At 48.2% G+C, this 27686-nt stretch overlaps 1 protein-coding gene across 1 annotated transcript; it reads left to right on the top strand.

Moving 5' to 3' along the window:
• Positions 1–27431, top strand: VPS16 (VPS16 core subunit of CORVET and HOPS complexes). Its single transcript, XM_047745231.1, has 24 exons — positions 1–200; positions 18703–18791; positions 19003–19100; positions 19183–19311; positions 19389–19533; positions 19647–19762; positions 19858–19980; positions 20110–20165; positions 20509–20598; positions 20709–20803; positions 20908–20984; positions 21453–21584; positions 21707–21834; positions 21946–21981; positions 22175–22283; positions 22453–22587; positions 22683–22791; positions 22883–22980; positions 23079–23186; positions 23512–23589; positions 23695–23864; positions 23945–24041; positions 24746–24849; positions 24966–27431. The coding sequence occupies exons 1-24, from the start codon at positions 148–150 to the stop codon at positions 25108–25110; spliced, it is 2520 nt and encodes an 839-aa protein (XP_047601187.1). The 5' UTR covers positions 1–147; the 3' UTR covers positions 25111–27431.
• Positions 27432–27686: the final 255 nt, after the last annotated feature.

Here is a 27686-nt window from a genome sequence, read left to right as displayed (position 1 = left end):
GCGGCCGAATGTAGCTGCCCACACTGGTGATGGCCGTGGCGGCAGCCTCGCCACGTGACCCGGACGGGCGGAAGCGGAAGTGCTGGTCCGGAGCCCGTGCTAGGCGGGTGTCCCCTCGGCGCTGCCCAGCAGCCACCTGCACCAGCCATGGACTGCTACACGGCGAACTGGAACCCGCTTGGGGACTCTGCCTTTTACCGGTGAGCCGCCCCGCCCTCCTGCCCACCGCCCGGCATACCCCGCTCGCCCGCTGGCTTGAGTCTTCAGGCCGAGACGGCAGCGCGCGCCCCCGTCACCGTGGTCGCTGGGGTCCGCCCCTCGCAGGCTCCCCCCCACCCACCCCAGCGTCTACCGCTGAACGCACAGCCGCCTAATGGCCTGGGGGCCGGGCCTTCCCCAGCTCCAGGAAGGAAACTGAGGCAGTCACACCACGGTCACACAAGTAGGGGCAGAGAGAGCCCAAAGCTGAAGCTGAGATCTGTCAGCTTCCGGAAGGATGCTCAGATCACGTTGAGGGAGACCGCCTGTGGGTGACAGCGAATGTCCAGTCTCCTGCGGGGAAGTGCTGCCAAAGTTAGACTACAGTGGCGCTCCGCGGGAGGCGGGATCGCACGGCGGGCGGGGTAACAGCAAACTGGGAGAGAGGGGCGAATCCAGGGGCAGGGCGTGTGAGGATATATATATATATATATATACATATATATATATATATATACACACATTTATTTATTTGACAGAGGGAGACACAGGAAGAGAGGGAACACAAGCAGGGGGAGTGGAAGAGGGAAACTGGGAGAGGGGTGAATCCAGGGGCAGGGCGTGTGAGGATGCTTAGCTAGAGGTAACCCTCTCACGGGAGTCGTAGAGTCCTAAACCATACACACACACACACACACACACACACACACACACATACACATACACATATATTTATTTATTTGACAGAGAGAGACACAGGAAGAGAGGGAACACAAGCAGGGGGAGTGGAAGAGGGAGAAGCAGGCCTCTCTCTAAGCAGGAAGCCCGATGCGGGGCTCGATCCCAGGACCCTGGAACCATAACCTGAGCCAAAGGCAGAAGCTCAAAGGCTGAGCCACCCAGGGGCCCCGAGTCCCAAACTATTGATGTGAAGTGTAAACCGATCACATTATTACCCTGATGAGGACTTTTCAGCGGCGCCACTTTTTTGTGGGGTAAAATGCAAACTCCTATTGGAACATCTGTAAGTCAGCCTCTGTTTATCTCCAGTTCCGTCTGCCCCTCTCCTACCCAAGTCTTGTATTTCAGTTGCACAGAATTACAGAACCCCAATACACCACGATGTTTCATGGCTTCCCATGTTTGCATCCAGCCTGCAGGTACTTCTCTGGGTACTGCCATTGCTCTTTTTATCTCACTGGAAAATTTTTGCTCATCTTTCAGGGCTTAGTTCAAGGGTTCATTCTGAAACCTTCCCCGATCCAGTCCCAGTAGAGTCAGCTGACTTTCCTTTGGGCCTCTCCGGCGGGTGTTGCTGTCTGTTATGGAAGGCGCAGTAGGGCAATATTTGCATGTGTTTTTTTCTGCTAAACTAAGTTCCTCGAGGACCAACATTCTATTTATCTATGTCCAGTGCTCATAGAACAGTGCCTGTTATGTAGTAGTTGCCCAATAAAGTTTTAAAAATACTTTAGTGATTTCAACTAAAGGTCATGAAGATATTGCGTTGGAGTCATATTTCAACACAAAGTACTCTTGTGTTAGTGAAACTGTATGGCGATTTTTAGAGATCCTTTGCATTTGTTGTTTATTTGTAATTCTTCTGTCTTATAAGTATGCCTATGAAATATGCAATATGAAAATGCAGAAATTTAATTTAAAAAGCAGTGAAGTCGGGGCACCTGGATGGCTCAGTGGGTTAAAGCCTCTGCCTTCGGCTCAGGTCATAATCCCAGGGTCCTGGGATCGAGCCCCCATCAGGCTCTCTGCTCCACAGGGAGCCTGCTACCTCCTCCCTCTTTGCCTGCCTCTCTACCTACTTGTGATCTCTGTCAAATAAATAAATAAAATCTTAAAAAAAAAAAAAGCAAAAAAAAAGCAGTAAAGTCAGTAGGAAATAACAATGATATCAACTGTTTTTGCAGAGAAGGTATGTCATTAGACAAAAGTAACTTAGTGTTTCGTACATCATACACTTTTAAAAATATTAACTCGTGTTATTTCGGAAAATACATGTGACCACACAGGTTTGTTAAATCAGAGAATGCTGAAGACAATGACCTCATTACCACAGAGCTCCTCTTTATCACATGCAGTCTTAGCTTTGTTGGTATACCAGGAAAGATTTAAATGAGTGTAAGTGTGGAATGCCCGCCGTAGACGTGACCTGTCTGGGCAGCCTCCCCTTACCTGTGCTGTGCTGTGCTGCCAGAAAGAGTAGAAGTCTAAGCCTTGCTCTGGAGGATATATGATTTTTGCTGACGGAGGAACTGTGTACTAGACAGTATGTTAAGTATTTTATATGTATTAACTTGTTTGTTTCAAGACCCTATGAGGTATGTGTTGTTATTAGCCCCATCTTCCTGAGGCACAGAGAGGTTAGGTGGCCAGGTCACCCGGTAAGTGGTGGAGCCAGGCTTTGAATCCATTGTTCTTCTAGAACCTGTGTTAAAGCATAGAGGTTTTGGTTTTGGTTGTTGTTGTTGTTTTAAATCTGGAAATATATAGCATATTCTAACTTCACCAGAGTGGAAATATTTTAAATGCAACTATTTAGTTTTATTCATATTTGTGCATAGCTTTATGGTAGGGCATGTTCCAATAAGTGAATGAATGACTGATGTAAGTATTGCATTTTGAGTCCTGTCTGCAGGTCAGGATTCTTTTGTGTTGGAAGTAATGTTCTGGAAAGCTCACTGAATTTGGGAAGGGAATGAGGGCGAATGGTTACTAGTTCTTATAGGGCTCCAGAATTTAAGCCATTTTTATCTTAAAAACCAACCTTGGATTAATCCTGTTAGTTAATTTTGCCCAACCCTTTTCAGGGCTGAATGTATATCAACCAATAAAAAGACATGGACTCTGGGGCGCCTGGGTGGCTCAGTGGGTTAAAGCCTCTGCCTTTGGCTCAGGTCATGATCCCAGGGTCCTGGGATCGAGCCCTGCATCGGGCTCTGTATATTGTTGCTGGAATTTTTCTCTGCCTACTTGTGATCTCTCTCTCTCTCCTTGTCAAATAAATAAAATCTTTTAAAAAATCCTTAAAAAAAAATTCCAGCAACAATGTACAGGAGCTCTTTAGTAGTATTTTTTAAAAATACTTATTTTTTTTAATTTCTTTTCAGTGTAGTATTTTTTTTTTTAAGATTTTATTTATTTGACAGAGAGAGAGATCACAAGTAGGCAGAGAGGCAGACAGAGAGAGAGGGAGGGAAGCAGGCTCCCCGCCGAGCAGAGAGCCCAATGCAGGGCTCCATCCCAGGACGCCGGGATCATGACCTGAGCCGAAAGCAGAGGCTTAACCCACTGAGCCACCCAGACAACCCAGTGGAGTATTTTTTTTAAGATTTTATTTTTAAGTAATGTCCACACCCAGCATGGGGCTCAAACTCACAACCCTGAGATCAATAGTTGCACGCTCCACCAGTTAAGTGAGCCAGGCGCCCCCATAGTATTTATTTATTTATTTATTTATAAAGATTTTATTTATTTATTTGACAGAGATCACAAGTAGGCAGAGAGGCAGGCAGGGGGGAGGGGGAAGCAGGCTCCCTGCTGAGCAGAGAGCCTGATGCAGGGGCTCCGTCCCATGACCCTGGGATCATGACCTGAGCCTAAGGCAGAGGCTTAACCCACTGAGTCACCCAGGCGCCCCATAGAGTATTTATTTTTGAGGCAAATTGGAGTCAAAGGATTTCAGGGGTGATGATGAGCTCTCCTGGGCCTTAGGATTTGGAATAGATTATTCCCCAAGGCTAGACCTGCTGTGCCCCTTCCACCCCAGTGGTCCAGCTTAGACCCTGAAGGCAAAGGCTGGAGATCACCTATTTTCACGCAAGGGCTCTGCTTGTGCTGCAGCAGAACGTACTTTTCCAGAAGTTCAGCTCCATCGCCACAGGGATTTCTTCAGTGTCTGAAGGGAGGGACGGGGAGGGGAGGGGCTAGAACCAAAACTACGAGGGTTGCTAGGTTTAGTGATTTCCTGGTATTGGAATCCAGGGTCCATTTACTGCTGCTGAGATTTCCATTTCCAGGACCTGGGAGTAGAGGAGGAAGCTGTGACTGGCCTTCCTCATTGAACGTATGGCTGTCCTTACAAGAGTCCCCACCCCTAGGCTCTTCTGAGAGGCCACCCTCCCTGTTGCCCTCCACTCTGCCTCTGCAGACCCAATGCCACCCTTTAGGCACAGCTTGAGTCACCCGACTGTCCCTGAGAAGCTTTCTTTACCTCCAAGGCCTGGAGAGGTAGTCCGTGTTTTGTTGCTCTTCACTACTCCCGGCCCCCTTAGAGGGGCTCTGCCTCCTTCCCAGCCAGGTCTGTGTTGCTGCCATCCTCCTGAACCACATCCCTGGCCAACTGTTGGGACAGCTTCCTGTGCATCCCTGCTCTTGCCACTTTCCAGAGTGATTTTAGGGTCCACCTGGCTTCAGGGTTCCTTGAGCTCTACTCGAGTGATTTTATCTACATCAGCCACCCACCACCCTGTGCCTATGTTCTTCCAGAATTGCTTTGCCTTGGAAGCATTCAATTCAGGCAGCCCCCATCCGACCGTAGGCTCCTGTCCTCACTGGTACTCTGATACCTCCTGATCCACCTGTCCTTGGACCTCACGGGGATCCCCATCCTTGGAACCCTTTGTTCTCTTCATATGTACGTGCAGAGCCCCCTTCTATAAATGTGTCCCTGCCTGTCCAGCTTGGAGTACAGCCGCAGTCAGTCCTTTCAGTTTCTTATCTTTTCCCTGACAACCTTGTTCCTTTGTCCTTCAGTTACTCCTGCCCAAGACGGAGCCACCTCCCAGTGCGCCAGCCACTCACCATCTCCACCTGTGCCTAGGCTGCTGCTCACTGCTGCCAGGCAGGCCACACATGGGTAGCTTGGGATGACAGCTTGGGATGACAGCATCTCGATGCCCCCCAGCCTCAGCTGGGCCCTCCTAGTCTTTTTTGGGGGGTTCAGCCTACACTTATCTCAAGGGCTCTGCTTTTCCTTTTAAAAGATTACACAAAGAAACAATGAAGGTAATTTGGAAATACTGAAAATCATAGTCTCCTCAGCCCCTCCTCTCAACAGTTGACTTCGCCTCGTGCTTCCAAGAGAACTGGAAGTCTTCATAGAAGGGCCTAGCTTCCCGCTACCAAACCTGACCCCGTGAGGAGCTGTGCGTCTGTCCCCCTGTCCTCCCAGAAACCATGTGCCATCCACCCACACCCTCCCTCAGCCACAGTGTTTCTCCAGCTGTTGTCCAGGCCCCCTTGCCTCAGAATCACCTGAGATGCTGGCTATGCAAAGCTTCCATGGTCAGACATACTCCCTTATCTCTGCGATGGGTCCTAGAAATTTGATCTGTATCTCCCCGTCCTAACAAAAAATAAACTCCCCCATTCCACAGGTCCCTCTTTGTCACCGCATCTTTTTCTGTCCATTCCAGCCAAAGGTCCAAAGACCACCATCTGCATTTCCTTCTGTTTTCTTTCTCCCTACTAATCATTCACTCTGGTCTGAGCACCTTGTTCTTAGTGACATTCTGTCACTTGAGTGGACAGATCTCAGGCCTCATCTGAGCTTCACTCCCTGGAACACTGGAGAAAGATGAGTACTCAATCACTTCTTTCTTGGGAATTGAATTAAACCTTTTACTAGGGACATCTTCAGGCATACAAAAAGTATAACATCACCACCTGGGCTTAAAAATTGTTGTGTTGCAGTGTTTGCTTCAGCACTTTGGAGGTTAAAATATTTTATTAAGAAAAAGTTCAAATAGGGGCGCCTAAGTGGCTCAGTGGGTTAGAGCCTCTGCCTTCGGCTCAGGTCATGATCCCAGGGTCTTGGGATTGAGCCCCAGGGTCTTGGGATAAAGCCCCTCATCGGGCTTTCTGCTCAGTGGGGAGACTGCTTCCTCCTCCCCTCTGCCTGCCTCTCTGCCTACTTGTGATCTCTGTCTGTAAAATAAATAAAATCTCTAAAAGAAAAAGTTATACATAAACAGAGTAATTTAGCGGACACCCTTGTACTTCTTCCTGAACTGCAGTAAAGATCAATGCTGTCATTTTCTTTTGATCTTTACCTTCCCCCTTTTAGACACTTTTGGGACTATCAAAAGCCAACTCCAGACACATCTTTTTATTTATTTTTTTTTTCAGATACATCTTTTTAATCAAATACGTTTTCTGTTGTATTTCTTTTTTTTTTTTAAGATTTTATTGGGAGAGAGAGAGCGAGCTGCACTGCACGGGGGGGTGGCAGGGTGCAGAGGGGACGGGAGAGAGACAAGCAGACTCTGCACTGAGTGTTATGTGGGGCTGATCCCAAGACCCTGAGATCATGACCTGAGTTGAAACCAAGAGTCTGATGCTCAACTGAGCCACCAAGGCACCCCTTTCTGATGTATATTAAAGTAAATTTGCAGGGACACCTGCCTGGCTCAGTCGGTAGAGCATGCAACTCTTGATCTTAGAGTTGCAAGTTAGAGCCCCATGTTGGGTGTGGAGATTACTTAAAAATAAAGTCTTTTAAAAGATTAAATTACAGGGCGCCTTGGTGGCTTAGTGGGTTAAAGCCTCTACCTTCGGCTCAGGTCATGGTCTCAGGGTCCTGGGATCGAACCCCGCATCGGGCTTTCTGCTCAGTGGGGAACCTGCTTCCTCCTCTCTTTCTGCCTGCTTCTCTGACTACTTGTAATCTCTATCAAATAAATAAATAAAATCTTTAAAAAAAAAAGATTAAATTACAGACATAACATCAATGTGTATTACTTTAAAAAATGATTTTTTCCTCTAAAAACACAGTCTTTCCTAAAAAACTGCAGGACTCTTTTACACCTAACAAAATTAACATTTAAAGTCGTCTGACAACCGGTCCTTATTCAGACTTCTCCAGTCGTCTTCAAAGTGTCTTTTTATAACCGGTTTGTTCAAATCAAGACCCAAACCAGAATTACTTGTTTGCTTACCTCTCTTAACTAAGCCTCTTGTAAACTTGAACATTATTGTCTCCACTCCCACCCTTACTTTTTTTTTTTTTAGTTAACATGTAATGTATTATTAACCCCAGGGGTACAGGTCTGTGAATTGTCAGGGTTACACACTTCACAGCACTCACCATAGCACATACCCTCCCCAATGTCCGTAACCCAACCACCCTCTCCGTACCCCCCTACCCCCCGGCAACCCTCAGTTTGTTTTGTGAGATTAAGAGTCTCTTACGGTTTATTTCCCTCCGGATCCCATCTTGTTTCATTTTTTCCTTCCCTAACCCCCAACCCCCTACTTTGCCTCTCAAATTCCTCATATCAGGGAGATCATATGATAATTGTCTTTCCCTGATTGACTTATTTCACTCAGTGTAATACCCTCTAGTTCCATTCACGTCATTACAAATAGCAAGATTTCATTCCTTTGGATGGCTGCATAGTATTCCATTGTATATATATTCCACATATTCTTTATCCATTCATCTGTTGATGGACATCTAGGTACTTTCCATCGTTTGGCTATTGTGGACATTGCTGCTATAAACCTTTGGGTGCACGTTTCCCTTCGGATCACTACGTTTGTATCTTTAGGGTAAATACCCAGTAGTGCAATTCCTGGGTCGTAGGGTAGCTCTATTTTCAACCTTTTGAGGAAACTCCATGCTGTTTTCCAGAGTGGCTGCACCAGCTTGCATTCCCACCAACAGTGTAGGAGGTTCCCCTTTGTCTGCATCCTCACCAGCATCTGTCATTTCCTGACTTGTTTATTTTAGCCGTTCTGACTGGTGTGAGGTGGTATCTCATTGTGGTTTTGATTTGTATTTCCCTGATGCCAAGTGATGTGGAGCACTTTTTCATGTGTCTGTTGTCCATCTGAATGTCTTCTTTGCAGAAATATCTGTTCATGTCCTCTGCCCATTTCTTGATTGGATTATTTGTTCTTTGGGTGTTGAGTTTAATAAGTTCTTTATAGATTTTGGATACTAGCTCTTTATCTGATATGTTGTTTGCAAATATCTTCTCCCATTCTGTCAGTGGTCTTTTGGTTTTGTTGACTGTTTCCTTTGCTGTGCAAAAGCTTTTGATCTTGATGAAGTCCCATTAGTTCATTTTTGGCCTTGCTTCCCTTGCCTTTGGCGATGTTTCTAGGAAGAAGTTGCTGTGGCTGAGGTCGAAGAGGTTGCTCCCTGCGTTCTCCTCAAGGATTTTGGTGGATTCCTTTCTCACTGAGGTCTTTCATCCATTTGGAATGTGGTGTAAGGAAATGGCCCAGTTTCATTTTTCTGCATGTGGCAGTCCCATTTTCCCAACACCATTTGTTGAAGAGACTGTCTTTTTTCCATTGGACGTTCTTTCCTGCTTTGTCAAAGATTAGTTGACCATAGAGTTGAGGATCTATTTCTGGGCTCTCTATTCTGTTCCATTGATCTTTATGTCTGTTTTTGTGCCAGTACCATGCTGTCTTGATGATGACAGCTTTGTAATAGATCTTGAAGTCTGGAATTGTGATGCCACCAACTTTGGGTTTCTTTTTCAACATTCTGCTGGCTATTCGAGGTCTTTTCTGGTTCCATATAAATTTTAGGATTATTTGTTCCATTCCTTTGAAAAAAAATTGATGGTATTTTGATAGGGATTACATTAAACATGTAGATAGCTTTAGGTAGCATACACATTTTCACAGTATTTGTTCTTCCAATCCATGAGCATGGAACATTTTTCCATTTTTTTGTGTCTTCCTCAATTTCTTTCATGAGTACATTATAGTTTTCTGAGTACAGATTCTTTGCCTCTTTGGTTAGGTTTATTCCTAGGTATCTAATGGTTTTGGGTGAAATTGTAAATGGGATTGACTCCTTAATTTCTCTTTCTTCTGTCTTGTTGTTGGTATATAGAAACGCAATAGATTTCTGTGCACTGATTTTGTATCCTGACACTTTACTGAATTCCTGTACAAGTTCTAGCAGATTTGGGGTGGAGTCTTTTGGGTTTTCCACATAAAGTATCATATCATCTGCAAAGAGGGATACTTTGACTTCTTCTGTGCCGATTTGGATGCTTTTAATTTCTTTTTGTTGTCTGATTGCTGAGGCTAGGACTTCTAGTACTATGTTGAATAGCAGTGGTGATAATGGACATCCCTGCCATGTTCCTGACCTTAGTGGAAAAGCTCTCAGTTTTTCTCCATTGAGAATGATATTTGCTGTGGGAGAATGATATTTGCTGTGGGTTTTTCATAGATGGCTTTGATGATATTGAGGTATGCACCCTCTATCCCTACACTTTGAAGAGTTTTGATCAAGAAAGGATGCTGTACTTTTTCAAATGCTTTTTCGGCATCTATTGATAGTATCATATAGTTCTTGTTCTTTCTTTTAGTAATGTATTGTATCACATTGATTGATTTGCGACTGTTGAACCAACCTTGCAGCCTTGGAATAAATCCCACTTGGACGTGGTGAATAATCCTTTTAATGTACTGTTGGATCCTATTGACTAGTATTTTGGTGAGAATTTTCACATCTGTGTTCATCAAGGATATTGGTCTGTAATTCTGTTTTTTGATGGAGTCTTTGTCTGGTTTTGGGATCAAGGTAATGCTGGCCTCATAGAATGAGATTGGAAGTTTTCCTTCCATTTCTATTTTTGGGAACAGTTTCAGGAGAATAGGTATTAATTCTTCTTTAAATGTTTGGTAGAATTCCCCTGGGGAGCTGTCTGGCCCTGGGCTCTTGTTTGTTGGGAGATTTTTGATGACCGCTGCAATCTCCTTACTGGTTATGGGTCTGTTCAGGTTTTCTATTTCTTCCTGGTTCAGTTGTGGTAGTTTATATGTCTCTAGGAATGCATCCATTTCTTCCAGATTGTCAAATTTGCTGGCATATAGTTGCTCATAATATGTTCTTATAATTGTTTATATTTCTTTGGTGTTGGTTGTAGTCTCTCCTCTTTCATTCTTGATTTTATTTATTTGGGTCCTTTCTCTTTTCTTTTTGATATGTCTGGCCAGGGGTTTATCAATCTTACTAATTCTTTCAGAGACCCAGCTACCTTTTGTTTTCATGACGTTGACTTGTTTAAGAGACCAGATTACTTTCTGGATTTGTCCCATTGCTTCCCTCTGGTGCCTCTGATCTTTATTCTCTATCATAGCCTGTATTTCCTGAAACTGTATTAGATCTAGAGGCCTGAATAGATTCAGGGTGAACATTTTTGGCAGAAACGTGTCATAAGTGATGGTGTGATACTTATGCAGCATCACATCTGCAAGCTTCTTACATCAGATTGTCCACTAGGAGCAAAGTAGAGATTGACCAGTGGGTTTGGATGCTGATGGCCACATCCTCCCTTGCAAAGTCATATGTAATCAACTTGTAGGCTGGTACCCCCAGGAATGGTGCCATATTGGGACCAGATCTTAGTCTCTGTTGTTGGCATATTAGCCACTCAGCAGTAGTGTTAGCCAGGTCAGCCTTGGGGAGGGAGGCTCCCAAGACATCTACCCCAAAGGAGGTTATCACAGGGTTTTCAAGAGCCGAAGGCTAGTCTCCTTGGACACGCGAAGGGAAGCTACTTGCATTGTTTCTAAGTTTCAGGATACAGTTCTTATTCCCATCAATGCTGTTAAATTTCACTTGAAAAATGGCGTGTTGGTGAATTCAACTGTTATAATTTAATAACCCACACAATTAAATTTTGTGTTTGATTTTTAGCAGTAGCAGCTGTGTGGCAATTATGGAAGCTTCCTACTTCTCAGGGCCATGATTTGAGCTGAAAGTTAATGGACCCAAGTTTGTCATTTTCTCTTTATAAATGTTCAAGTGAACTCAGAATGATCTAGCCCACTGTCAGGCACAGAAGTCACTCCGAAGGCACATGTCTGACTTGGCATTTCACCACAGCAAACTGCAGGCTTGATTGTGATGCCGCCACATGAAATAGGTGACTAGCATTCATTTCCCATGACCGGGAGCTCAGTACTGCACTCAGGCCCAAGCATACAACCAAACCAATCCCCAGATCGCATCTTTAGGGTGCTGTCTTCTGGACCACTCCCAGCCCCAAGTTTGTATCAGTTTGGGTCCAGTCGGGAGACCTAAATGGAGAATGATAAACATAAAGAATTATTAGGCTGAGGGAGAGCACCCAAGGAGTGACACACTTGGAAAGGAAGCCCCTCCCCATGCAGGGGTTCAGATACTAATGGCGAAAATAAAACTGCAGATCACTGGAAAGCAGAGAAGTTCGCTGGTTTACCTGGGCCAGAGCTGGTCCCCAGGTACTGGGCAAGCAAGAAACAACACTCTGGGGTTCAGAGGTAGGGGAACACAGGGAAGCGGCAACGGGTGGCCAAGCATGTGGGCATAGGATGAAATGGTGCTGCTTCTGCAGCCTGGAGCTCATGGTGTCTGTATGCCGAGTCACAAGCAGTGGTTGGGTGCACAGGTGTGCAGAGGGGCGTCAGTCAGTGCAAACACAGGGGCACAGGCCGGGTAGCCAGATCTTGGCAGCCGAGGAAGCAGAGCCTGGTGTGGGCGGGAGGCCAGGAGTGTGGTGTCTGCCCAGGGAGGCTTGGGAATGTGATCACCATTCCAGGAGAACCTTTGAGATTGCTGCTGCATAACGGAGGCAGAGCGCCGCCAGATGTCCTCACACCCTGGCTGCTTGCCGGCTGCCCCAGCTGGAAGCAGTCGGAGAGCTCTTTCCTCCGGCAATGTCCCTCTGAGCGCCCTCTGCTGGGAAAGATGAAGCTCACACATGGTGAAGGGGAAAGGCGTAAAGCAATGCTGTCTATCACAGAGCAGTAGTGGAGGGTGAATTTGGAGCTGAGTGGCTCCATGAGAACTGACATGCTAGGTCTGTGTGAACAACTGTTTTCCCATTAGATTTTCATGCAATGATTTTAGTAACAAAATGTCAAAAAATGCATATGGTGGGGCGCCTGGGTGGCTCAGTGGGTTAAGCCGCTGCCTTCGGCTCAGGTCATGATCCCAGGTCCTGGGTTCGAGCCCCACATCGGGCTTTCTGCTCAGCAGGGAGCCTGCTTCCTCCTCTCTCTCTGCCTGCCTCTCTGCTTACTTGTGATTTCTCTCTGTCAAATAAATAAATAAAATCTTAAAAAAAAAATGCATATGGTTTATCAAGAAGTCAAGTAATGTAAAAGTCTAAAACTTAGCAGTCCTTCAACATCCTCCATTCACCACCCTCCGCACAGTTAACCACTGTCTCTGGCTCAGTGCAGCTTCGTGTCTCTGAGGGTTTTTCTGTGCATTTACACACATACGTGTAGTTATATGTACATATATGTATATATGTATATATATACAAAATATGTGCTTAGTTTTTGTATAAAATAAATGGGTTCGGGGTGCCTGGGTGGCTCAGTCATTAAGCATCTGCCTTCTGCTCAGGTCATGATGCCAGAGTTCTGGGATCAAGCCCTGCGTTGAGCTCCCTGCTCAGCAGGAAGCCTCCTTCTCCCTCTCCTGCTCCCCCTGCTTGTGTTCCCTCTCTTGCTGTGTCTCTCTCTCTCTCTATCAAATAAATAAATAAATAATAATATATATTCTATAAAATATAATATATTATTATATAATAATATATAATACATTATATACATTATATATTATATATAAAATATATAGTATATATAATAATAATAAATAATAAATAAAATCTTTTTTAAAAAGTGAAAATAAAATAAATGGGTTCATATGGTTCCTATTGAGCTGCAGGGGTTTTTTTGTTTGTTTGTTTGTTTTTAAGATTTTGTTTATTTATTTATTTGACAGACAGAGATCACAAGCAGGCAGAGAGGCAGGCAGAGAGAGAGGAGGAAGCAGGCTCCCTGCCAAGCAGAGAGCCCGATGCGGGGCTCGATCCCAGGACCCTGAGATCATGACCTGAGCCGAAGGCAGCGGCTTAATCCACTGAGCCACCCAGGTGCCCCTTTTTGTTTGTTTTTAATAAAGATTTTATTTATTATTTATTTGACAGACAGAGATCACAAGTAGGCAGAGAAGCAGGCAGAGAGAGAGGAAGGGAAGCACGCTCACTGCCGAGCAGAGAGCCAGATGTGGGGCTCGATCCCAGAACCCTGGGATCATGACCTGAGCCAAAGGTAGAGGCTTTAACCCACTGAGCCACCCAGGCGCCCATTTGTTTGTTTTTACTTAACAGGACATCTAGAGATCACTTCATGTCAGTACGCAGACTCACCTTATTAATGGCCACGTAATATTCCCCAGAACAGACATCCCATAGTTAATTTAACCATCCCCATATTGAAGTAGGTTTTTCCAGGATTTGCAAGAGAACTATTTTAAATAGTGCCACAGTGAATTCATACCTTTGTGCAGTCATGCAAGTTGTTTTATGTTAGACTCTTAGAAGGAATTTGCTAAGTCAGAGGGTTTACATATTTAAAAGTTGGATAGATATGGGGCACCTGGGTGGCTCAGTCGTTAAGCATCTGCCTTCAGCTCAGACCAAGCCTTGCATCAGGTTCCCTGCTCGGTGGGAAGCCTGCTTCTCCCTCTCCCACTCCCCCTGCTTGTGTTCCCTCTCTTGTTGTGTCAAATAAATAAATAAAATCTAAAAAAAAAAAGAGTTGGATAGATAGCACTTCATTTTCTTACATAAGGGCTGAACCAATTTATACATCCATCTAATATGTGTGAAAGTGTTCATTTTTCCACATCTTCAACGATATTGGATACTCTTATCCCCTTATTTTTTTGTCATTTGGTTGGTCAAATGTAAAAAAATTTTAAATTCATATTTACAGTGTCATTAGATATGGCTTCATATCTTCATCTTTGACTATTTTTCCATTTTGTTGTTTCCATGGGTGTGTAAAGGGCTCTTTACACGGTCTCCATATTAACCCTTTGTTAGAAATGTTACAAATATTTTCTCGTGTAGGTCACTTGTCTTACGTATTCATTTTTAACATACAGAATTTTTATTTTTATGTAATAAAATATATCATCCTTTTCCTTGATAATTTCTGGGTTTTGTGTCTTGCTCTGAAAGACTTTTCCATAGTTTACATTATAAAAAAAAATTAGCCTGTATCTTCTCAAGGATTTTATGTTTAGTTGTTTTTTTTTTTTTTTTTTTAAGATTTTATTTATTTGGGGCGCCTGGGTGGCTCAGTGGGTTAAAGCCTCTGCCTTCAGCTCAGGTCATGATCCCAGCGTGCTGGGATCGAGCCCCACATCGGGCTCCCTGCTCTGCAGGGAGCCTGCTTCCTCCTCTCTCTCTCTGCCTGCCTCTTTGCCTACTTGTGATCTCTGTCTGTCAAATAAATAAATAAAATCTTTAAAAAAAAAGATTTTATTTATTTATTTGAGAGAGAATGCCTGAGAGAGAGAGAGCATGAACAGAGGGAAAGGGAGAAGCAGACTCCCCACTGAGCAGGGAGCCTGACGTGGGGCTTGATTCCAGGTTGCTGGGATCATGACCTGAGCTGAAGGTGGGCACTTAACCAGCTGAGCCACCCAGCCACCCCTGTTTAGTTCTTTAATATTTTCACATAAAATAGTATGATTATAGCCCTTGACCATTCTTCTTTTGGTTTTAGTTTCATTTTTAAAAATTACTTAGAGCTGGGGCATCTGGGTGTCTCAGTCCGTTGAGCATCTGCCTTCCCCTCGGGTCATGATACCAGGGTCCTGGGATCAAGCCTGGAGTTGGGCTCCCTGCTCAGCAGGGAGTCTGCTTCTTCTCCCTCTGCCCACCTCCCCGCTTGTGCGGTCTTTCTCTCTCAAACAAATAAAATATTTTAAAAAATGTTTAAAAATTACTTAGAGCCTTTTGTATTTTTAAGAAAAGTACCTGTTTTTCACATGTGTCGCGTTTTTCTTCTTTTCTTTGTCTGTCTTCCTAGTTTTCCATGGATTTTTTAAATGTATAAAAGTTTTTTAATGTTCATCATTTTTTAAAAATTTGACAGAGAGATCACAAGTAGGCAGAGAGGCAGGCAGAGACAGAGGGGGGCGGGAAGCAGGCTCCCCGCTGAGCAGAGAACCCGATGTAGGGCTTGATCCCAGGACCCTGAGATCATGACCTGAGCCGAAGGCAGAGGCTTTAACGGACTGAGCCACCCAGGCGCCCCTTAATGTTCACCATTTTAATAAATAACCATTAATGTGATTTAAAACCTCAAAGTCTCATTCCTGTCCCTGTCCTTACTCAACTGATTCCACCTCCTCACCTACCAGTAATCAGTTACTAGCATCTTAGAAATCTTTCCAGAATTTCTTGTTTTTCAAATAGAAGCAAATACAAAACGTACGTATTGTTTTTACCCTTTTCATATAGAAGTATACAGAAGTCTTTTTTTGAAAAGATTTTGTTTATTTGACAGAGAGATAGAGATTACAAGTAGGCAGAGAGGCAGAGGGGGAAGCAGGCTCCCCGCTGAGCAAGGAGCCCAATGCAGGGCTGGATCCCAGGACCCTTGAGACCATGATCTGAGCCAAAGGCAGAGGCTTTAACCCACTGAGCCACCCAGGCGCCCCCAGAAGTCTTTTTTTATCTCTACTCGTTCTTTTTCTGTGACTTCTGGGTTATATATCATACTTAGAAATTGTTTCTGTTATGAGAGTGTGAAGAGATCCAAGATTTGTTCTGATACGGCTTTATTTATTTATTTTTAACATTTAAATCCAGAATTCCATCTGAAAAATATTGTATTGTAGAGATTAAGTAATGAAATAGTGTTTATTGCAATTCTTCCCATATGGCCCATTGTCTCATTTCAAGTATCAATTTGCAACAATTTGAAATGCCATCTTTATTACGTGCTCAATTCCCAGTTCTTTTTCTGGACTCTTTTCTTCCGTCAATCTATTTGCTTATCCCTGTCCCAAACAACAGTTTTAATTAACTTCAGTTTTATGTAGTATTTTTGATATCTGATGTATATCTGTTCTCTTATTTTCAAAATATTTTAAAATACTTTTCAGCATTTTCTGTTTAAAAATGATATTTGTTTTTTCTGCGAATGAGTTTTAGAATCTGTTTGTGCTGGGGCGCCTGGGTGGCTCAGTCAGTTAAGCATCTGACTCTTGATCTCAGCTCAGGTCTCCATCTCAGTGTCAGGAATTCAGGCCCTGCACTGGGCCCATGCTGGGCGTGGAGCCTACTTAAAAAGAAAAAAAAGAAGAATCAGTGTGTGCTTCCACCACCCCCCACCCAACTGGGAGTGGTTTTTACTGGAATTTTTATGCATTCATAGATCAGTTTGGAATGTGTCTTGCTCTGAAAGACTTTTCCGTAGTTTACATTATAAAAAACTATTAGCCTGTATTTTCTAAAGGATTTTATGTTTAGTTTTTTTTTTTAAAGATTTTATTTATTTGAGATTTTATTAAGATTTTATTTATTGAGATTTTATTAAGATTTTATTTACTTATTTCTCTGTTTTTATATCTTTGAGTAAACTTTGATTTTTTTTTAACTTTATTTTTCTTTAAGGTTTTTTAAAAAAGATTTTATTTATTTTTGAGAGAGAGTGACAGAGACAGAGACAGAGACACGAGCAGGAGTACAAGCAGGGGGAGGGGTAGAGGGAGAAGCAGACTCCCAGTTGAGCAGGAAGCCCAACTGAGGACTTGATCCCAGGACTCTGGGATCATGACCTGAGCCACCCAGATGTCCCTCCTTCAAGTTTTTATTTAAATTCCAGTTTATTAACATACAGTGTAAGGTCAATTTCAGGTGTAGAATTTAGTGATTCATTACTTACAGAAAATACCTGGTGCCCATCTCAGCAGTGCCCTCCTTAATCCCCATCACCTATTTAACTACCCCTCTCTCCCAGCCCCATCCTTGCCAGCTCCCCTCCCATCGCCCTCAGTTTGTTTTCTTTTTTTCTTTTAAGATTTTATTAATTTATTTGACAGACAGAGATCACAGGTAGGCAGAGAGGCAGGCAGAGAGAGAGGAGGAAGCAGGCTCCCCGAGGAGCAGAAAGCCCGATGCGGGGCTCGATCCCAGGTAGAGGCTTTAACCCACTGAGCCACCCAGGTGCCCCCTCAGTTTGTTTTCTATAGTTAAGGGTCTGTTTCCTCGTTCGACTCTCTTCTCCCCACCCCATGATTGTATCTGGTAAAAACTTTCGTTAGGTTTATTCTTGCATATCATCATTTTAATACTATCATGATTAGGGTCTTTTAAAGTCATATTTTAGTCGATTTTGTTATGATATAGAAATATATCAATATAGAAAATATGTAGGCTTCCGTTGATTGCCCTTTTGTTTTGTTCATTAGTCCATAGCCTGCTTTGGATTTTCTAAGTAGGCAATCACATTATTTGCAACTAGCAGCAAATTCACTCCTTCTCCAAAATATAAACCTCTTTTTATTTGTTTTTTCTTAAATTATTTTGCTAGAACCCCAAGAAGAATGTCAAATAGAAGATAATGGTAGGCATCTTTCTGATTCTTATCAGGAAGGCTCCCGAAATGATACTGGAGGAAACACTCCCCTTAAATACTGCTTTCTCTTGGCTTCCTGGGAAAGGGCCTACTCCTTTTCTGTCTGCTTGTCCCCACCTCCAGCCCTCAAATGATGGCATGCTTCAGGACTCCTACTCCGTCTTCATGTCGCACACACTCTCAGAGACCCACGCCCATTCCAGACTCCAGTCATATCATGCCAGCTTGTGATTTCTGTGACCTCCCATAAGCTGAGCATTCAGAGATTGACATCTCCAGCCCAGGACTCTGTCCCCCAAGCTCTGGACTCACCGAAGAGCTCCTCTGGGATTTTTCTTTCTTTCTCTCTCTCTTTTTTTTTTTTTTTTTTTAAAGATTTTATTTATTCATTTGACAGAAAGAAAGAGCACAAGTAGGCAGAGAGGCAAGCGGGGGCGTTGGGGAGCAGGCTCCCTGCTGAGCAGAGAGCCTGATGCAGGGCTCGATCCCTGGACTCTGGGATCATGACCTGAAGGCAGAAGCTTAACCCACTGAACCACCCAGGTGTCCCTGGGATTTGTTTCAAGCACTGCTAACTAACTGAGTGCCTCTAAAATGGAGTTCATTATCAGTAGGCATTGAGGGCGACCCCTGGATATAAATCCCACAACCTGCTTTGGTGTTAAGAACCAGAAATAGAAGAAAGGCTGCTTGCTCTGAGAGACCTGCCCCCACCTTAGAGGGTCTTATTTCCTGCTAATGCCGGCCCAAGGCAGCCACCCCACCCTGGTCCTACCTGAATTTATGCCTTGGATATTGGTCACATAGCCTGTCTCTTGTGCCACAAGCTCCTGCCACCCTTGGACTCTTGCCCCACGAACTGCGTCCTTCCCAGCCAACTGCCTCTGTTCCGTCACCTGCTGTCCCTAAGCATGGATGTGGTCAGTTGCCCAAGCTGTTTCTAGTCGTCACCCTCTCCCAGCTGTGGGGGGCCTCGATTGCCCTGTGAAGGACAAATGGAAGCTTTAGGGGTTCCTCTGGGCTCACTCCATCTGGACGCAAGGTCATGAGGAGGCTAATTTCTGCTTGCCTCTGTGTGGGCAGGAAGTATGAGCTGTACAGCATGGACTGGGACCTGAAGGAGGAACTCAGGGACTGCCTGGTAGCTGCTGCGCCCTATGGGGGCCCCATTGGTATGTCACCCCTATGCTACTGCATGTTCTGGGACAATGGGTTGAACTTGAGGTGCATGATTCCCCGGGGGCCTTGCTGGCAGGTGCTCCTTGCTAATGTGGCTACCCCTCACCCCCCCATTTCTCACCCCCTGCTGAGCTGCTTTAAATTTTGGTTCTCATATGGGGTGGGCCTGGGGAGCTGGACAGAAAATCTCTTCTTGAACTACAGCACTGTTGAGGAACCCGTGGCGGAAGGAGAAGGCGGCCAGTGTCCGGCCGGTGCTTGAGATCTACTCCGCCTCCGGCCTGCCTCTGGCCAGTCTGCTGGTGAGCACTTGTGATCCCTGCTTGGGGCTAGGCCGGGTCTGGGTCCCAAGGACAGCCTCAGGAACCTTCCCGTCCTCTGCAGTGGAAGAGCGGGCCCGTGGTGTCACTAGGCTGGTCAGCCGAGGAGGAGCTGCTCTGCGTGCAGGAAGATGGTGTGGTGCTGGTTTACGGGCTTCACGGCGACTTCCGGAGGCACTTCAGCATGGGCAATGTAGGGACTGCAGGGGGCTGGGGAGAGGGCTGGAGTCTGGGCCTCTGGCTTTCTCAACCCACGGCCCCTCTTCCTAGGAGGTGCTCCAGAACCGCGTTCTAGACGCTCGGATCTTCCATACTGAGTTTGGTTCGGGGGTGGCCATCCTCACGGGGGCCCACCGCTTTACCCTCAGCGCCAATGTGGGTGATCTCAAGCTCCGCCGGATGCCGGAGGTGCCAGGTGTGCCCCAACATCCCTGAGACAGGCGTTCGGTGCCCTCCAGACCTGGGGGCCAGGAGAGGCTGAAGCCATGGGCTCTGGCCATCTGAGGTTGCCCCCTGCCCCGGCCACAGGTCTGCAGAGCGCACCCTCATGCTGGACCACACTGTGCCAGGACCGAGTTGCACACATTCTTCTGGCTGTGGGGCCTGATCTTTACCTTCTCGACCATGCAGCCTGCTCGGCAGTGGTGAGGGCCCCGAGTGAGAGGGAAATGGAAGGGGTGCGGGAGGCAGTGCAGGGGGAGGCAGTGAGACAATGTCTGCTGTCCCTGGCCTGTCCCAGACGCCCCCTGGCCTGGCGCCCGGAGTGAGCAGCTTTCTGCAGATGGCAGTCTCCTTCACCTACCGACACCTGGCCCTCTTCACAGACACAGGCTATATCTGGATGGGGACGGCATCACTCAAGGTGTGCTCCTGGGACAGCGTGGGGGCACCCTGTCCTGTCCCGGAAAGAGCTGTTCAGGGTAGGGGAAGGCCTTTTAACCAGACTGGTGACTACTGGGACAGGGCCGTGATGTTCCTTGCACCCTTCCAGGAGAAGCTGTGCGAGTTCAACTGCAACATCCGGGCCCCCCCGAAGCAGATGGTCTGGTGAGGATGGGGGTAAAATGCTGTGGGTGGGCACACCCTTGTATCCTGGGAGGCCTTGACTCAGCCTGTCTACTGGCCACACCAGGAGGAGCTATCCTCTCTGCCAGTGCATATTTGAGGGAAACCTCTGTGGCCCTGTGGGCCCCAGATGCTCCTGGGAGCTGACAGCACAGGGGGAGAGGGAAGCAGATATCAGTCAGAGGCATGGGATAAGGGGTGGCATGCATGTGCAGGGCTGTCCCAAGGCAGATCAGTATAAGCAGCGATGTGGGAAGGTGAGAGACGTGTCTGTGGGCCCCGTGTCCTGTGTGTTTCCCAGATGTGCATGTGATGCTGCCCACAGGTGCAGCCGTCCTCGCAGCAAAGAGAGGGCTGTCGTGGTGGCCTGGGAGAGACGGCTGATGGTGGTGGGTGATGCACCTGAGAGCATCCAGTATCCTTGGAGGGCTGCCTGTGCGGGTGGGAAGGAAAAGAAGGTGAGATCAGAGGCTCACCTGCCCTGCCCCATTTCCGGGTACTTTTGGGAACCTTGACCGAGCCCAGGTTTGTGCTGGATGAAGACTCCTACCTAGTGCCTGAGCTGGATGGGGTCCGCATCTTCTCTCGCAGCACTCATGAGTTCCTGCATGAGGTTCCAGGTGAGGCCCTCCCAGGGGACCACGGGCCCCAGGGCAGGATCAGGGCACTGAGCCAGTGCTGAGGATTCCCTGCCCTCCTAACACTCACCACCTCCCTCCCCTAGTGGCCAGCGAGGAGATCTTCAAAATTGCCTCCATGGCTCCTGGAGCACTGTTGTTGGAGGCCCAGAAAGAGTATGAGGTAAAGCCTTAGGCCTCTCCCTGGGCCCCAGCCCATGCTCTTCTCCTTCCCCTTCCTAATTGGCTCAGCCCCGTGTCCCTCCCTGCCTGGGCACAATGAACTCAGCCAGGTGCCACTTGTCAAGAGAGGAGTCCAGGCAGGACACTGGGGAGAGCCAGCTCAGGTAGCCTGAAGTGATATGGTATCTTCCATGCAGTGATGGGGAGGGGCAGGGAACCCCTGTTGTCCCCAGCCCAGGCACTGATCAGGGCTGTCATCAAGGCCCTCAGCGGGCAATTGCGGGTGGATATGGTGGGGGGTGTATGGGTAACTTGGGTGGACTGTGGGCTGACGGAGTTTGGGCTTTGGCCTCTGCAGCCCCTCCATGCCAGCCCATTTGAACTCCAGCCCAGAGGGATGGGGGGACCAGAAATGGGGGTATTCTCGCTCATGGCACCCCATCCCTGGTGCCCTTCCTCCACGCCCCAGAAAGAGAGCCAGAAGGCAGATGAGTACCTCCGGGAGATCCAGGAGCTGGGGCAGCTGACCCAGGCCGTGCAGCAGTGCATCGAGGCTGCGGGACATGAGCACCGGCCAGACATGCAGAAGAGTTTGCTCAGGGTCGGCCTGGCCAGCGGGGATGGGGCTGGAGGGGTGCTGGGCGTGTTGGGGGGGGGTGTGCCCTAGCGGGAAGGGTAGGGCAGCAGGTATGATCACCCCTCTCGCCCTCTGGCTCTTCTCAGGCGGCCTCCTTTGGAAAGTGTTTCCTTGACAGATTTCCACCGGACAGCTTCGTGCGCATGTGTCAGGACCTGCGTGTACTCAATGCCATCCGGGATTACCACATCGGGATCCCCCTCACTTACAGCCAGTATCCTTAAGAGAGCTTCTGGGATGTTTACAGCCCGTGGTGGAGAGGGGAGGTGAAGGGGCTAAACATACTGCCTGCAAGTCCTTGGATCCTTAACCACATAAAATCTAGATATAAACAGCTCACCATCCAGGTGCTGCTGGATAGGTATAGCAAGTCCCAGGGCTCTGGGAGGAGGGCTCTATGTGGGGGGTCATTATAGCCCCTGGTGGGTTCTTGTGGACACTGTTCCTCACCCATTTCTTCGGGAGCTGGAAGGTCTGAATTACAGGCTGGGGCCACTCTGCCCTCTCTTTCTATCCCACCTCACTCCTGTACCCTTTATCCCCTTGCCTGCCAGGCTGGTGTTACGGAGGCTTTACCCTCTGGCGATCCAGATCTGTGAGTACCTGCGCCTTCCTGAAGTGCAGGGTGTCAGCAGGATCCTGGCTCACTGGGCCTGCTACAAGGTAAGGACACAGGGTGGACTTCAAAGTCAACTAGAAGATGCCAGGCCCCGGAGACATGTGGGAAACACGAAGTGTAGAGGTGAAGGGGGAGGTCCTGATCCAGGGCCAGTTGGGGCGGTGGGTGAAGGATGAGCTCCAGGTGTGGGTGACAACCCTCTTCTGTCTGCAGGTGCAACAAAAGGATGTGTCCGATGAGGATGTCGCTCGGGCCATTAACCAGAAGCTGGGGGACACACCAGGCGTCTCTTACTCTGACATCGCTGCACGGGCCTATGGCTGTGGCCGCACAGAGCTGGCCATCAAGGTGTGGGCGCCCAACCCTCCCCAGATACTCTGACATTGGTATTAGAGGCCCTCAGGCCAACTCCTTCTCTCTGTGCCTTTCTCCCCACCCCACAGCTGCTGGAGTATGAGCCACGCTCCGGGGAGCAGGTACCCCTTCTCCTAAAGATGAAGAGAAGCAAACTGGCCCTGAGCAAGGCCATCGAGAGTGGGGACACTGATCTGGGTGAGCAGAGTTTGAGGGAGGGCAAGCCTGGGGCCCCTGGGCTAAGCAGAGGGCTGGGCCGGAGTCTCCGCACCACCTTACTGTTCCTTAGTGTTCACGGTGTTGCTGCACCTGAAGAATGAGCTAAACCGAGGAGATTTTTTCATGACTCTTCGGAACCAGCCCATGGCCCTGAGTTTGTACCGACAGGTGTGTGCCCTGGGCAGGGGTGGGGCTGGAGCCTCCCGAGGCACCGACTTGGCCTCCCGAGCTGGCCTTGCTGACTGCCTGCTTGTCCATGGCCCCAGTTCTGTAAGCACCAGGAGCTGGAGACACTGAAGGACCTTTACAATCAGGATGACAACCATCAGGAGCTGGGCAGTTTCCACATCCGAGCCAGCTATGCTGCTGAGGAGGTCCGAGGTCCACAGAGTGGGGAGGGCCTATGGGCTGGGCTGCTGGTCAGGGACCTTCTCTAGGCATCTGGGCCTCCTGTCCAGTACACACTCCCTCTGGTCCTCACTGTTGCGGGAGAGTCTGAGATGATAAGAGGCCAGGATGGTGGTCTGTCCCAGAGGAGCTAGCCTCCCCACAGGGACACTGAGGAGGGCGGTGCACCCAGCGCGAAAGGCTGGCCCTGGCAACCCTGAGCATGGGGACCGGGGAGAGCAGTGTAGCCTGAATGGGGAAGGCTGATTTCCTTCGTGCCAGGAGCTCAGGCTTCCCTGCTTGCCCCTGCAGCGTATCGAGGGACGAGTGGCAGCTCTGCAGTCGGCGGCTGACGCCTTCTACAAGGCCAAGAATGAGTTCGCAGCCAAGGTTTGCCTTACTGTTTTCTGAGAACCTCGGCTGCTCCTGGTCTTGGTCTGTTCTCCTTTCCCTGTTGGCCCCATCCAGACCCATCTGGCCTCCTCTCCACCTCAGGCCACGGAGGATCAAATGCGGCTCCTGCGGCTGCAGCGGCGCCTGGAAGACGAGTTGGGGGGCCACTTCGTGGACCTGTCTCTGCATGACACAGTCACCACCCTTGTCCTTGGCGGCCACAGCAAACGTGCGGAGCAGCTGGCACGTGACTTCCGCATTCCAGACAAGAGGTAGGAGAGGCCCGGGCTGTACGTAGGTCCTGGGATTGCCTGTGTATCCCACAACTCCTGCGAGCCTGGCTTCCCTGCAGGCTCTGGTGGCTGAAGCTGACCGCGCTGGCAGATCTGGAAGACTGGGAGGAGCTAGAGAAGTTTTCTAAGAGCAAGAAATCGCCCATTGGCTACCTGGTGAGGCAGGGGCTCTGCGGCCACCCCACGCCCAGTGGGAGTAGTCCTGGGGAGGGGATCAAGCCCAGAGCCGGGCAGATGGCTTGGTCCTGCATCTGTTCAGCCCTCCTACATAGTTAGCAGGTGCTTCCCGTGTCTGCACACTCATGGGCCAGGTCTGTGGGCGAGTGGGTCTGAGTTAGCCCACGGGTGTTGGCCAGAAAGGGCATGAGCTGCTTGCCCCCCAGGAGGCTGGCAGCAAGCACCGTGTGCCTAAGGGAAAGTCTTGTGTGAGTTGGGGGTGGAGGGGCAGAAGGAGGGCATGTCTGGGAGGCAGTGGAAGAGACTGACAGGGGTTGTTTTCTGTGGCAGGCGGTTCAGGGGTATGGCGGGTCGGTGGGATAAGGGCAGTGGTGAGAGAAAGCACAGGCCCTGAGAAGGCAAGGGACTCCTGTTGCGAGAGGGTAGCCATGGAAGGTGGAGTGGCCGTGTGGACATAAACATAGAGTCTCAAGGCTCTAACAGATCTGTGTGTTGGCAGTTCCTGCCCAGAGACTGTGGGGATCACAACTTTGCATGTGTGTCAGGGCGGGGGTGGGTCAGGATTGTGTACACTGAAGGGTGTATGAAGTACACGGGGACCATGCGTCCACTGGGCTTTTGCTTGTAAGAGAGAGGACAAGAAGGCTCTGCGTTACCTTCTCCTCTCCCCATCTTCTCCTAAGCCCTTTGTCGAGATCTGCATGAAACAACACAACAAATATGAGGCCAAGAAGTATGCCTCCCGTGTGAGTCCCGAGCAGAAGGTCAAGGCCTTGCTTCTTGTTGGGTGCGTTGGCTGAGAGCCCTATGGGTGCTAGGGGGCTGAGCCCGGGGGCCCGATGAGGGGCACAGCTTGTGCCTTTGGGCAGCCTGACAACATCTCCCCTCCTGCTCAAACCACAGGGATGTAGCTCAGGCTGCGGATGTGGCCATTGAACACCGGAACGAAGCAGAGCTGACACTTGTATTGTCCCACTGCACTGGAGCCACGGACGCAGCCACAGCTGACAAGATTCAGCGGGCTAGGGCACAAGCCCAGAAGAAGTAAGGGGCTCATCTTGCATGTCTCCCTGAGCTCTAGGCTTGGCAGAAGGTCACTGCATATCCAGCTTCTTCAGAGCCGAGCTAAGCTGAGGAGCTGGGGTAGGGTGGGAGCCGGGGGTCTGATGGTCTGATTGTGAATAAAGTTGGAACATTTTAGAGTGCCTGTCTCACGCAGTCCAGCGCAGGCAAAAGCATGCTGGAAGGCAGAACCATCCAGACACTTGAGCAGTACTCCATATGTTTGATTGTGTTAGGACTGGAGGGGTGCTCCTTAGCGATATTTGCAAGAGAACTGCCCATCTTCACAGTTACGGAAGAAATCCCTGTAACTAAGCTCATAGCCCCGGGTAGCTGGGCAGAACTCCAGCAGCAGCCCATCGAGAGCCAATCTGAAAAGCATTATGCATGTACACACAAGAACCATGCTGAACACTTCACCATTGCTATTTCACTTACTCCGCAAGACAGCCCAGTGAGATAGGTAACATTGCCCCATTTTACAGAAGAGGAAATCAAGGACTGAGGACGTGTGGTGACAGTGAGTATGTGGCGAAACTGGGATTTGAAACCTAGTTGTGCTGGTAGGGGTCTTAGAGCTTCTCTTCAGCTATTGTTGTGACAGAAGAGGGATGACTGAAATTGGGCCCTCTGAGCAGAGGAGCCCGAGGCAAGGCCTCCATTCTCACCACAGTAAGGGTTGGAGGACGGATGAGCGTATAGCCAGCATGTCGGAGGGTTAGAGGAGAAACCTTCACAAACCATGTCCACCTAACAGTGGTAAGTAACTCCCGTGTCGTCCTGGAGCGAAGAGAAAAGGAGGTTGGATTGTCTCCATTCTGCCAAGGAAGAACTACAGACTGGATGGAGACCCCTGGCTCAACCTTACCCCCGAAGAGAGGCTGCATCCCCCACCAGTAGCAGTACCTTCTTGGCCCTGTGGACCCCCATCGCTGGCCTTCAGCGTGCACTCCGGTTACGTGAGCTTCATGGCTCAGTGCCCCCACCCAACACTGAGGGCATTTCCTTTTCCTCTTATTGCGCCCTTATTCTAGAAGGAGGACAAAGGAGGAAACCAAAGCCCAGAGGGAGGGCAGGCCTCCCTGGAGTTTCTGGCTTTCCCCTCTTAATGCCTCTAGAGTTGACTTGAAATGAGTGCCTGAAAAGAGTGAGCGACCCGGGGCCTGGTAAGCAGTTTCTTTTTCTTCTTCTTCCTCCACCTGATTTGTAACTTTGAATTTGCAACTTTGAATGTCTTCCAAGGGGATATACGTCACATTGTAAAACAGCCATTTGTCATGCTCACCTCTTACTACATGGGTCAAAAATCTGGGCTAGATAAAACAGTGGTTTGTTTCTGCTCCACAATATTTGGGATAGCAGCTGGGGGCCGAAATCATCTGAAGGACTGACAGCTCACAAGTCTGGCAGCTGAAGCTGGTTGTTGACTAGAACCTTCGCTGGGACTGTTGGCCAGGACACCTACAAATCAGCAGAGCTCAACATGGCGGCCAGGTTCTAAGGGCAGCATCCCAAGAGAGCCAGGCAGAGCTGTACTGCCTTCTAGGTTACTAGCTCTGGAAGTCACCCAGGGCCTATACCTGCCACATTCCATTGGTCAGGGCAGTCCCACCCGTTTCACTACCATCTTTTGGTAGGGGAGAGGGGAGGCTCTGGAAGAGTGTATAGAACTGGTAATGTGGCCAGTTTTGGGAATCATAGGTAGGCGCAGCCCATCAGAATCTCAGAATCAGCAGGCCTCCAGGGAGAGGAAGAGAGATCCCAATACTAAGCTCATTGTTTGGGGCTCTTTTCTTCCCCAACCTTGATTTAACAGTTCCCCACTGCCCTGGCAGCTCTTCGATGCCTTTCAAAAATGTTATCTCCTGGGGCACCTGGGTGGCTCAGTGGGTTAAGCCCCTGCCTTCAGCTCAGGTCATGATCCCAGCATTCTGGGATCGAGCCCCGCATCAGGCTCTCTGCTCAGCAGGGAGCCTGCTTCCTCCTCTCTCTCTGCCTGCCTCTCTGCCTACTTGTGATCTCTATCAAATAAATAAATAAAATCTTTTTTAAAAAATGTTATCTCCAGTTTTTCTAGCTGTTCTCAGTGAAAAAGGGTTGGGACGATACAACCCAATGTGCGCTCTCTGGAAAGGGAGCCCTGAGCACTGCTTTGAGAATGTACACAATAAAAAGTCTGCACTCCCAAAGTCACATGCCCTATATATGCTCCTGGAATGTGCAAACATTAAGCACTGGACATAGGAAGCTTTAGAAATACATGAGAAAAAACAATGATGACATACAAATAAAGTGATTCCAACTTCATAAAAAGTGTTTATGCAGGTGGAGAAGCACCTGAGTGGTCCAATGGGAGAGTTGTCTGAAAATTAAAGGCAATTTGGTATGCTTTTTTACAAAATTAAACCCTGATCCCCCTCCCCCAGCATTGTATCATGAAAACTTTCAGACATACAGCTAACTTGAAAGAATTGTACAGTGAACACCTGTATACCCACCGCCTGGATTCTGCCATTAGCATTTTACTATCACACATCTCTCCATCCTTCTATCCATCTTACT

This window comes from Lutra lutra, chromosome 9 (genome assembly GCF_902655055.1).
Source record: "Lutra lutra chromosome 9, mLutLut1.2, whole genome shotgun sequence".
Classification (NCBI taxonomy): Eukaryota; Metazoa; Chordata; class Mammalia; order Carnivora; family Mustelidae; genus Lutra; species Lutra lutra.
Note: the sequence above shows the minus strand (reverse complement) of the source record. Positions and strands in the feature narration are given on the sequence as shown.

Bases quoted from the DNA above. Each gene is read 5' to 3' on its own strand.
- VPS16 (XM_047745231.1), top strand. From the start codon at position 148: ATGGACTGCTACACGGCGAACTGGAACCCGCTTGGGGACTCTGCCTTT. The intron at 19,101-19,182 runs GTGAGCACTTGT...CGTCCTCTGCAG, and splicing joins TGCCTCTGGCCAGTCTGCTG to TGGAAGAGCGGGCCCGTGGT. The intron at 23,187-23,511 runs GTCCGAGGTCCA...TTGCCCCTGCAG, and splicing joins CCAGCTATGCTGCTGAGGAG to CGTATCGAGGGACGAGTGGC.